Source organism: Saccopteryx leptura, chromosome 3, assembly GCF_036850995.1.
Source record: "Saccopteryx leptura isolate mSacLep1 chromosome 3, mSacLep1_pri_phased_curated, whole genome shotgun sequence".
Classification (NCBI taxonomy): Eukaryota; Metazoa; Chordata; class Mammalia; order Chiroptera; family Emballonuridae; genus Saccopteryx; species Saccopteryx leptura.
The window spans coordinates 340,978,465-340,991,125 of NC_089505.1; the positions used below are offsets into that span (position 1 = coordinate 340,978,465).

The 12,661-nt window shown below is 39.4% G+C and overlaps 1 protein-coding gene across 49 annotated transcripts in view; it reads left to right on the forward strand.

Annotated features, from left to right (window-relative positions):
- The window catches only part of RIMS2 (regulating synaptic membrane exocytosis 2), a 644,704-nt gene that overhangs the window by 392,991 nt on the left and 239,052 nt on the right, over nt 1-12,661 (forward strand). For all 49 annotated transcript variants that reach the window (XM_066379295.1, XM_066379287.1, XM_066379300.1 and 46 more), the window contains 2 exons: nt 3,823-3,979; nt 5,656-5,772. In XM_066379295.1, the coding sequence (XP_066235392.1) occupies nt 3,823-3,979; nt 5,656-5,772 (274 nt within the window). The remainder of the gene's footprint in view (nt 1-3,822; nt 3,980-5,655; nt 5,773-12,661) is intronic.

The window sequence follows — 12,661 nt, forward strand, 5'->3', positions numbered from 1 at the left end:
GGCTGAGCTCACAGGGGAGATGAGTGTTCCCATACCACGATGTAGCCACACTAACCCAGCACCCACTTATCTGATTCCCAGATAGAAGTTTCCCCAGGAGACACACCCTGAAAGTCCCAGCTCTGCTTAGCATTCAGATCTCCTTGCATGATAAACTCAGCAGGGCGGGGGCCAAGTGGTTCAACAGGTGGCAGGGGTGGGGAAGAGCTGACTGTGCGATCGAATTCAGTCACTGTCGGAGTCTCTGCCACGAGCTTCTCTAGAGAAAGAGCACCCCAAAGGTCATTGCTGGATGGCTCCAACAGGCCCCTCTGCAGGACCTGAGCAGAGCAGAGTGGTGTTGCCAGGAGCTGGAGGACCAGGGAGTGCACTCCCCAGGCTGTTGCTGTAACAAAAGGAGTGCTCAACACTGGGAATGCAGCATCTGGGTCTCTAGCTGATTCCCTTCTCTCCCAGGTGTCATGAATCCCCACTGATTTTCACCACCAGATGTTATGTGAGCTCTTCTTCCTGTGTCTTTTGCTTTGGGATGGGGATCCCTGTATGGGGTTCAGACCCCACGCTCCTGTAGGAAGGGAGTTTTACAGTGGAGATATACCTCTGGCTTCTAGCCAACACCTTGGGTGTGGGGACCATCCCTTTCTGTGTGTTTCTGCCCTTCTTACCAGTCCCCGTGTGGCTTGTTATTTAAATACTTCGTTATAATATTTCAGTTCAGCTATCTTTCAGTTGATTATCCAGGTTGATTGCTCTAGAATTTAGCTGTGTATTTGGTTTGGCACCAGAAACAGGTGAGTGTAGCTTCCACCTACTCTGTAGCTATTTTGGAATCTCTGGAATTTTTTATCTTCCTTTTCTCTCTTCTATTTTTGTCATAGCACCCAATCTTGAAAAATATTATATCATATTTATTGAGTTTTTAATTGTCTTTATCATTCTTCAACTAGAATTTAAGCTCCATAAGGACAATCCTTTTTGTTTGTTTTGCTCACTGTAACTCACAGAATAATGTTTGTTTTGTACATATATTCATAAATATTTGTTGAATCAATGAATATATTGACTCTTTCTGTGTATTTTGTTTCCATTACTAATTGTCATATTTGAAAATTGTGCCACTAACTATAGATGGCTATTTAAATTTAAATTTATTTAAATTAAGTACATTAAAAATTCTGTTCTTTATCACTAGTCAGATTTCAGGTGTCCAGTAGTCATGTGTGTCTAGTGGCTATCATATTAGACAATGCTAGCAGAGAACATTTCCGTCATTTCAGAGTTCTGTTGGACAATGCTGTTCTAAGTTCTATTAGAGCAATTAATCTTGCTGCAATCTCTCTAACCTTTAGTTCAACCTTAGATTGTATACTGCTGTCAGTTTTATCTTCCTAAATTATAACTTAGATCATGAATAATAAAAATGTAGTGAGAGCATTAGAGTCGGGCCTTGTTTATACCACAGCCTTAGTACTTAATACTTAAGGTAAATTTTTTTTACTATAAATTTCAATTTCTCCTAATGAAAAATGGGATAATACCTTGTTTCAGAGTTGTTCCTATTACATTGTGTATGTAATCCTGGATGGAGGGGGACCTTTTGTTCTACAAAATCATGGACTCAAAATAATAGAGTGTCTTGGGAACAAAGTTTAGATAAGGCCATCAGCAATCATATAGCTTTGCAATCAGAAAACTAAAAATAAAAATACAACTACAATTAAAAATTCAGATTAAGTTTGTTTTGTTTTGTTTGTTTTTTTAATTTTTTTTTTTTTTTAATTTTTCTGAAGCTGGAAATGGGGAGAGACAGTAAGACAGACTCCTGCATGTGCCTGACCGAGATCCACCCGGCACGCCCACCAGGGGGCGACGCTCTGCCCACCAGGGGGCGATGCTCTGCCCCTCCCGGGCGTCGCTCTGTTACGACCAGAGCTACTCTAGTGCCTGGGGCAGAGGCCAAGGAGCCATCCCCAGCGCCCGGGCCATCTTTGCTCCAATGGAGCTCGGCTGCGGGAGGGGAAGAAAGAGACAGAGAGGAAGGAGAAGGGGAGGGGTGGAGAAGCAAATGGGCGCCTCTCCTGTGTGCCCTGGCCGGGAATCGAACCCGGGACTTCTGCACTCCAGGCCGACACTCTACCACTGAGCCAACCGGCCAGGGCCTCAGATTAAGTTTTAAGTAATAAAATATTAAACATAGGACTTCAAAATAAAATGAATCTGTCTGTATGAAAGGAATATATCTAGATGGAAAGGAAGATACATCTGCAAAGTTATGGTGTCAAGGCAAATATTCAGAAACACCAGTAAGAACCCATGGGGTAAAATGACAGTGTCTGTGACCAAAATGAGCCAATAGGGAGAGCATGGGATGAATGAGCATTTTATATGTTTCTGTATTTCTCTGGCTTGCTGCATCCAGCTGTCAGTGTAATTTGCCTTCAGCTTCTATTATTTGGTAGTTGTAGTGGGCATTGTTGTTGTCCCACCCATAATCCTCTACCTCAGCTAGTTTATTGATCCCCAGCTACTGCGCATGTTATTTGCTAACAACTCACAGCTGCCCTCTTTGGCAGAGAGTTGGCCTTAGACAAAAATCTCATCACACAGGAGGCCCACTCCCACCGACAGTCATCAGCCAGTCATTGTGTAGGTAGGAGTACAGAAGTCGAGGACTTTGCCTGAGAGTTGGAGAACTGATGCAGTTCATGTTCCAGAACCTCCAGTGGGATCAGGCTTAGACCACAGTTTTGCTTAGTTTCTTCTCTTGCCCACTTCTGCTCTTCTAATTCCTTTCTCCTGAGAGTGTCCTTCACATGTGCCTGACTCTAAACCTTTTGCTCTGTTTCTAGAGAACCTAAAATAATACTGCAAAACATTAACAGGTTGGGGAAAATCACATGCAAACCAATACCTTTTCTGAGTTTATTTCTGGACCAAGTGCTGAAGCAGAACACTTTGTAAAATGCCTGGCAGTGTTTCTAGCACATAGTAGAGGCTCAGTTAATAGTATGGGCAGATAGGATGGGCATGATGAAGATAATGGTGGTGGTGATCCAATCACTTTCTGCTCATAAATTTTCAGGTTCTTTCCAATACAAACTTCATGACATTTTAGATTTATGCATCTTGGGTCAAACTTAGCTTTACTGCTTAATTCCCCCACTGCTTCTCCACATTGAACTACTGTTTCTCTACCAACTTAGAATTCCTTCTACTTTCTCCCCATCTGTCAAATATCAATTGTTTTGTAGAACTCGTTGGAGCACAATCACTTCTAAAACACTTTGTCTAAGTGTGTCAAATCCTTGGCTATTTTCCTTCTCCAGTTTGTCATATATCTATTCTCTGGCTTCTATTTATCTCAGCCTTATCAAGTATTATAAGAAAAACAGTGTCTGTAGGTACCTCAGATTTTATCAGAGTGCTTATACCATTTTTTTCTTAAAGAAAAATAACTATAGACCTTTAGGAACTAATTTTAAATATATATAGTTTTTGAGAACTATTTGAACCTCTCTTAGATCATTGAAGAGATGAAAATGTTTTTAGAATAAACCTGAATTTTTTATTGAAGATAATTATATATAAAAGTTTTACTCTGCCAAGCACAGTGCCTTGGACATAGTAGTTATGTAATTATTTGATTATTTGTCTTTCTATTTTAAAGTATTTACAAAGTATTATGTTTTAGTATTATGCTATGCCTTTAATATATTCAAGGCCTTTGAGCTTCACCAACATTTTATGTATTTCAATAAAGTACAGAATACAAAAAAGGACTTAGCATGTTGATAACTGTGATCTTAATCTTTCTACCTTTAGATTATCGACACAATGGACGAGACCTTCAAAGCTCAACATTATCAGTGCCAGAACAAGTGATGTCATCAAACCACTGCTCGCCATCAGGGTCTCCTCACCGAGTAGATGTTATAGGAAGGACTAGATCATGGTCACCCAGTGTCCCTCCTCCACAAAGGTAAGATAGCACACACATTTTATCTGTATGATGGTATGACAAGCCTATTTATCATAAAATACCATTAATAACCTCTAAAAGTAATAAATTCCTGTGGAAAAGGTTATTTTAAGAAGAACAAAGATACTATTGGATAACCTACACAATGAGAGTAATATACAACATAGGCTACTTTATAACTTTGGATGTCCTATTTATTATTTTATTATAAGAGCTGAAAATGATAAACAGGATCTAGAGTCAAATCACTCATCAATATTGAACACATTTAGTGATAACCAACTAATTATACTTACAATAATAGAGGTACTAATAATTTAAGAAATAGGAAAAAATAAACATATGATGGAGATTTAAAATTAGGAACAATCATACAGAGAATGAAAAGGAATGCACAGGCAGTGAGAGAAAGGCCTTTTAAATCTGTAGCTCCAGGTCTTATGCCCAGTGGAAAACCGATCAATCCAGTTAAGTACAAAAAGGCCTAATGGAGTAAGAGCCATGGAAAGAATATGTTTGCTAATAAGAAATATGTGTATAATTCACAATGTATATATCTGTAAAGTTTAAGAAATTTGAACTCTTAGAATGATAACCTTATAATGCCTATTATAAATGAATAATTGAGTTCATTTTGGTCTTGGAATTTTTACTTGTAATCTTAATTTTATGCATAGTATTGGACCATCTAAGAGAACTTGAGATGTATTATATTTTTTAATTTAACTTATTTAATTTATAGGGATATTAAACACCTAAAAAGTATTTACTTAATTTAGATATTGAAGAAATTAAAAACAAAACATAATTTATTTAATTTATAAACATAGTTTAAAATGTATAGCCCTGGCCGGATACCTCAGTTGGTTAGAGCATTGTCTTAAAACACAGAGGTTGCCAGTTTGATCTCCAGTCAGGGCACATACAGAAACAGATCACTGTTCCAGTCTCTCTCTCTCTCTCTTTCTGCCTCTCATTAAAATCAGTAAATAAATATAACAACAAAAAAGATTTCTTAAAAAAATGAATATGTTGACTTAACTAAGCTTGTCGACAGGACTAAAATTACTGAGTTTTCTGAAAAGTAATTTCTTAAATGTAGTAGACCTATCAATAGAATAGCAAGATTAGAAGCTTATATTAAATGTTTATTCTATCATGAAAAAGAAGTAGACAATCCAGGCTAGGACTAGTATCTTAAAAAATCATCATTGAGCAGTTGTAAAGACTTCAGCTTAGATTTTAAAAAACAAATAGTCATTATCCCTAAAATAGGATCTAACAGTATGTTGCGTATAAGCAACATGCAGAACTCATTTTTTCCACACAAATCCGTTCCTCCGGCTGTATTTCAGTATTGGTGAGTATCACTACTAGATATCTGAGAGTCATATATTAATAGTTTTGATAGTCCTTATCTCCCTCTCCATTGATATTATCTTAATTTTATATCATATCTTTGTTCTAGAACTAAATGCCTAACTTCACTGTCAGCCTCCAGTGGATATTTATATTATATATTAACCAGAGGTACAATTAGTTAAAACAAAACAAAAATCTTAGAGTTGACACTATAATAATTTGTGTCTTTTTCTACTATCTTTATTAATAAACCTCATTTGTTAGTATAATATATGATTATGGTATTAAAATATTTAATGATCTTGCTATTCCAGTCGGAATATGGAACAGGGACCTCGAGGAACACGCTCTACTACTGGCCATTATAATACAATTAGCCGAATGGATAGACATCGTGTCATGGATGACCATTATTCTCCAGATAGAGACAGGTGAATATGATTAAATACTATTATACCTTGCTATAATTGATGACTTCAGGAAAAAGGTGTTACCATAAAATGTTTTTATCTGAACTTCTGTATTTTTTATTTTAGTTTCTAAAACCCTGTTTTATTACAGAGCCTACATTCATTCTTATGACCCCTGTATCATTTTTAAAAAAGTAAAGCACAAAAAGCTCCACAAAATGTTCTTTGGTAAGAAAAAAAAAATCATTTTGCTCTTGCAATTTTGCTCATTTATTAAATCAAACCAGTGGTAGGTCAGTAAATTTTCACATGAGGTTATAATGATAGTCATAGTGAAAACAAAATGTTTTATTATTTTTACCTTATCATTATTATTATATATAAAAATACTTTCATGACAACAGATTTTAATCTGTGAAGTTCATCAGGGAAATCAATGTGACATGATATATATATATATATATATATATATATATATATATATATATTAAGATAAGTCTGGAAACAAACCTAAAAACTGATTCACGAAGAGGTTTTACCTCATGGCTGTCAGTCAACATTTTAAGTGTCTCAGAGAATCATGATGTTGATTGCTATATTTGGAAGATTTCTCTGAATTGCCTCTTTTAAATGTGACATACTTGGAAGTAACATGGTTTATTTCAATACATACATTAATTACTACAAATTTTTTAAGTTAAACAAATTAACTAACTCATGGTTTGATTGTACATATAATGAAAAATGCTATGATATTTCCCTAAAACTATCAATGAGTTTAAGATAAGGAAATTTACCATTCAAAGAACATAATCATAAAATAACAAGGGAACTCCGAGGTCTCTTTACATGCATTTTAAAATAATTTTAGTAGAAGTACTAGGGAGCTTTAAAATCAATTGACATGAGATGTTACTGTCAATATCCATAAATTTAATTGTTACATCCAAATCTAGGGTTATATTTAGATCATGTTTATAACTTTATTATCATTTAGCATATTATTTCAAAAGAAAAGATATGGAATATTTTAGGGGTTTTTTGTTTTGTTTTGTTTTTTGTTTTCCTAAAGTGAGAAGCAGGGGGTGGCAGACAGACAGACTCCCTCATGTGCCCAACCGGGATCCACCCGGCATATCCACCAGGGGGCGATGCTCTGCCCATCTGGGCCATTGCTCCACTGCAACAAGAACCATTCTAGTGCCTGAGGTGGAGGCCATGGAGCCATCTTCAGCACCTGGGCCAACTTTGCTCCAAGGGAGCCTTGGCTGTGGGAGGGGAAGAGAGAGAGAGAGAGAGAAAGGAGAAGGGTAAGGGTAGTGAAGCAGATGGGCGCTTCTCTTGTGTGCCCTGGCTGGGAATTGAATCCTAGACTTCCACACACCAGGCTGATGCTCTACCACTGAGCCAACCAACCAGGGCCTAGGTTTTTTTTGTTGTTGTTTGCTTTATAGTGAGAGTAGGAAGATATAGAAACAGACTCCCATATGCACTCTGGGATCTACCCAGCAATCCCTGTCTGGGGCCAATGCTCTGCCCACCTGGGGCCATGCTCACAACTGAGCTATCTTTAGTGCCTGAGGCAGAGGCTTCACGGAGCCATCCTCAGCACCCAGGGCCGATGAGCTTGAATCAATTGAGCCATGGCTACAGGAAGAGAAGAGAGAGAGAGAAGAGGAGAGAGAAACAAATGGTCACCTCTTCCATGTGCCCTGACCAGGAATTGAACCCAGGTCTCTCACATCCTGGTCGACACTCTACCTCTGAGCCAACTGGCTAGAGCCAAATACTGTAGTTTTTAATATTTTTAATATACTGTAGTTTTTAACACTTTTTAGTAGTGTTAAACAGCTATTGGCTTTTGAGTCTGAGCTCTAAGAAGAAATTAGGAAGTTATTAAATTCATATCTTTATCAGTGTTGAATGAAAGTTAATGTAGTGTATTACTTATTTTTAATTTGTCTAAGTTTTTTATAACTAGTAATATCTTTAAGGTATAATTATAGGTATGCTACCTATAGAAATTTATGCTTATCAAGAACAATAATAGTGGATGATAACTACATTGGCATGATTAGGAGTTGGAAGACATAGTATTAGAGTATGTGAGTGAGCACTTTTGTTACTTAATAGAATTATAATGAGTTTGATCATTTCTGGAAACTATATAGTGATTCACAGACTCCTTGTTTATTGAAAGTTAAGGGAATGGTGAGACAGAAAAGTCTAAAATAACTTTAAATTCTCAAGTTTGTTAAGTTTTCCTTTTATTGAAAAATGGACTTGATATTTTCTTTGAAGACAGTATTATCTAAATCTTGCAGAGAAGAATGGAATAAAATTAGCCTCTAGAATTATACTCACATATAAAAAATGTCACTATCATGCAAACACATAATATTACATAATATATTTTAAGGTCCTAGGGTTAATGACAAAAAAATTGACTAAGCCTTGGTATCACCGGATATAGTCATAATTGAAATGCCATTATATTTTTCTTGTTTATAACTTTATGAGTTATCTAGGTTAGCAAAAATTTTCAAGTAATTCAAAGTTTCAGTGAAATTGATCTATCTGGTTTTATTACTCTCCTAGAATACCATATATTACCAGATCATAACTACTGTCATTGTGAGCTGTTTTAAATCATTTTTGAAATAAGTAAATAGAATTTTATTTAAATGGGAGTATAAAGCTATTTCTGATATATTATTCCTGAGTTTTCTGTACAGTCATTATTCAGTAACATGAAGAGTCAAAAATAAAAATGTGCACTATTGTTCATGTAGCCTATCACAATATTAAACAGTGGGTTCTTACTTTCTGTTTATACTAATGTTCTAAAATATTTTCAATAATAGAATGTAAGTGAAGGCATTGTAATTTTTATGTATTTTATTTAATTGGTAAGAATACTCTAGAACTCTTACAACAAATTTTCATGAACAGCATTTTATAAAGTTAATCAATCATATTGTTAATTTAAAATCCAGAAGAAAATTTCCTTTGAAATAGTAAGTAAAGAGCTTTAGGGAGATTCCAAGATGGCAACAGAGTAGGTGGACCTTCCAACTACCACCTCCCATGACCAAATTTGATTATAATTTAATTTAAGAACCATCATCTTGAAAAATCAACTTTGGACTAAATGAAGAGGAGTCTATAGCCAAGAATCACAGAAGAAGCCACATCAGGATGGGTAGGTAGGCAGAGCAGAGACTCGGAAAGGGCTGCTTCGCTCCCAGGAATGAGCGGTGGAGGGTTCGGATGGACTCTCGCAGTGGGGAGGGTCACCCTGAGAGGCGTGGGTCCTCAGCCCCAGGCAGGACACCCCAGCCTAGAGCCCCAGAGCTAGAGGGGAGGGTCACCCTGAGAGGCGTGGGTCCTCAGCCCCAGGCAGGACACCCCAGCCTAGAGCCCCAGAGCTAGAGGGGAGGGTCACCCTGAGAGGCGTGGGTCCTCAGCCCCAGGCAGGACACCCCAGCCTAGAGCCCCAGAGCTAGAGGAAGTACCTGCACACAATTTGGAGGGGAAAAGAGCCAAGCTTTCTGTCTGTAAAAAAGAGACCGGGAACTCTCGGAGACGCAGGCTCCATCTTAAAGGTCTAGTGCCAAAAATCTTGTTCATAGCCACTTACCTAGGGCTCTGGTGGGGGAGGGCTGAGAGGATTAGAGTTGCAGAGGAGAGAGTAAAGTCGGTGGCCCAAGGACACTGTGGGGACGGCCCCAAGAGCTCCTGTGCTGAGTCGTTTTCCGGTACCACAGTTGCCATCTATCTTGGGTGGAGCAGTCACTTCTGAGCTGCATCAACCTGAGAGAAAGCAACTGCCTGCCCTCAAGAATCCCTCCTGCCCCACCCATGTACAGTGGGCCTTTCTGAGAAGCCAAGAAGCAGGGGCTGCATCAGTGACTCAGTTTTCTGGTGTTGAGGCCGGAGCTTTCCCACACACGCTCCTGAGTCTATGACTGGTATTCTGTCTCAGGGGAGACTCAGCAGAAACTGTCTGGAGAATGGACAGACCACATCTCTAGGTTTCAGAGGCCAAACACACTGGACTCCTGGGTCCACACCCTACTGAGGTCTGTGAAGAAAGTCTGGACAGACTGACACCTGGGGCCAAGGGGCAAGCCACACCCACTAACCTTCCTAATCCTGAATTGCCCCAGGCTCTAGACCAGTGGTAGTCAACCTGGTCCCTACCGCCCACTAGTGGGTGTTCCAGCTTTAATGGTGGGCGGTAGCGGAGCAACCAAAGTATAAATAAAAATATAGATTTAACTATAGTATGTTGTTTTATAAATATTTATTCTACAAAACATAGCGAAAATCTGACATAAAGTACTTGGTAAGTAATTATTATTATATGCTTTAACTTGCTATAACTCTGCTTTATAAATTTTATAAAGTAGGGTTACTTCCCTACTTTATAAATCACCATTACTGTGGAACCGGTGGGCGGTTAGAAAATGTTACTACTAACAGAGATACAAAAGTGGGCGGTGGGTATAAAAAGGTTGACTACCCCTGCTCTAGACTCTGCCAGAGGTTTTTTCAGTAGCCGTGCCCAACAAGTAGCCAGCAGAGAGAGGCTGCTAGAGGCGGGACACAGGGAACCTTGACCTTTTCTAGACCTTCCCCCAGGTCCAGTGTAGGTAAAAGCCAGCCTAGGTGTGTGGCTTGGTATTTCCAGGTGCACCTGGGTCCAGCAGAGGCAGCCACAAACTCCAGATTGCTTGTAGCTCCAAGAAGGTTGCTGAAGGCCAGTCACAGGCAGTTTCCCTCACTAGTCTGTGCTGGGTTCCCTCCACAGCTGGCACATCCAGGGGCCAGCTGCAGAGAGCATTGGTTCAGGACCTAACAACCCTTGCTGGTGGCATGTCCTAAGGAAGGGTTCCTCACACCTGGCCCAGCTGAAGCGAGTTCCATTCTCTGTGGTCACTGCCAGCACAGTGGCTCATGCACATTGAGCAGATTAGACCTTCACAGTCAGCTGGCCTGGGTGCTGGATATCCTGCCATACTGGGCTAGGTTTCACAGGGAAGAGAGAGGCTTAGAGCATGGACACTTAAAATGTGGGTCTGGCAAGCCTATTGTTGGGTTGGTTGAAGGGCTTAGCTACTTTCTGGGGGGGATACAGTCAGCCCCGGGGAAGGACTTTCTCAATCTTCCTCTCTAAGACCTGGGTCACCAGCTGGACAAACTTCTTCAAAGGGGACTGTCAGCCCCACTCACTCTGAACTAGCTTCCTACCTTGCTGAGGAGAAATAAAATTTGAGTATCAAGCAGTGACTGAGGGATTAAGCTCTAAAAGAGGGGCCACTTTCCCCATACCAAGCTCTTGACCAAGAGACCCCTGAAATAGGGTAACCCACTAATATTGTATGCACACCCTCAATTGCCCTAAACCCACCAAGCTTGCAACCTGTAGAGATGTTGTTTGGGTAAAGCCAGTCTGAGCCCTCACTACAGACTTTCTACAGAAGACTCTGTGGGAAGACCAGGCAGCTGCAAGAGGAGGTAGAGCAGCTGTAATGTGGAGGCAAATTTTATGGAGCTTGAGGCATTTATGGAGCTGCTGTCATCTGTAAGCAGGAAGAAGCTGTTCATTGTACACAGATTGGCCTCTCCCACACTACCCAGGCACAGAAAACACAGACACAGACAGTAAACAGAGCAGTAGCTCCAGACAGGTAGTCCAGGGCAGGTTACAAACAACAGCTGATGCCAACCCAAGGCAACCTCCAACCAACACAACCAGTAGTGGGTGGCAAACAGCACCAATGCTGGACTCAGCTAGCTACACAAGCAGCACACCCAAAGGAGTCAAGCAGTCACCAGACTCTGGAAAAAAAATTTGCCCCCAACAGGACAGACACTGCACAGTGTCTAATACACATGATCAAGGTTGACCCTTAGAGCTAGCCAGCCTGGAGGGATAACTGGACCCATGAAAGGACCAACTGCATTCAATACTCACATACAACAGGAGGATAAATACTACCCTCAATAAGCCTTCCTAAAGCAAAGAAAGAGTACCACCAAGCTCATCTTCCTCATAGAGACACCACACAAATTTCAAAGTCAGAAAGCACTACCAAATACACAGATAAAATGGACAAAAAAATATGACCCAAATAAATCAACAAGAGAAATCCCCAAAGAAATAACTAAATGAAGTGGAAGTAACCAAATTATCAGGCTGCTCAAGGAACTTAAAGCAACAGTGGATGGTCACAATGAGAAATTAAACAAAGAGATAGCAAGCATCAAAAAGGACACAGAAATCATAAAAAAGAACCAGTTAGAAATGACAAGGACAATATCAGAAATGGAGACTGCACTAGAAAGAATCAATAGTAGGCTGGATGAAAGTGGACATTTCAACCAGCAATTTAGAGGACAAGATAAAGAAAAGCACAGAAGCAGAGCAGCAAAAAGAAGAGACTCAGAAAAAAACTGAGGAAACTCAGAGCTATGTGACAACATGAAGAGAAAAGACATCTACATCATAGGGGTTCCTGAAGGAGAAGAGAAAAAACAAGGGATAGAAAACCTGTTTGAATAAATCATAGCTGAAAATTTTCCTGAATTAGTGAAGGTAAAAGTTACACAAGTTTGAGAAGCACAGAGAGTCCCATTAGAGAGGAACCCAAGGAGGCCTACACCAAGACATATCATATTTAAAATGCCTAAGTTAAGAGACAAAGAAAGAATACTAAAAGCTGCAAGAGAAAGTCAGTTAATTACCTACAGAGGAGCCCCCATAAGGATGACATCTGACTTCTCAACAGAAAGACTTGAGGCCAGAAGGGATTGGCAAGAAATATTCAAAGTAATGCAAAACAAGAACCTACAACCAAGACTATTTTATCCAGTAAGGCTGTCATTTAAAATAGAAGGAGAAATA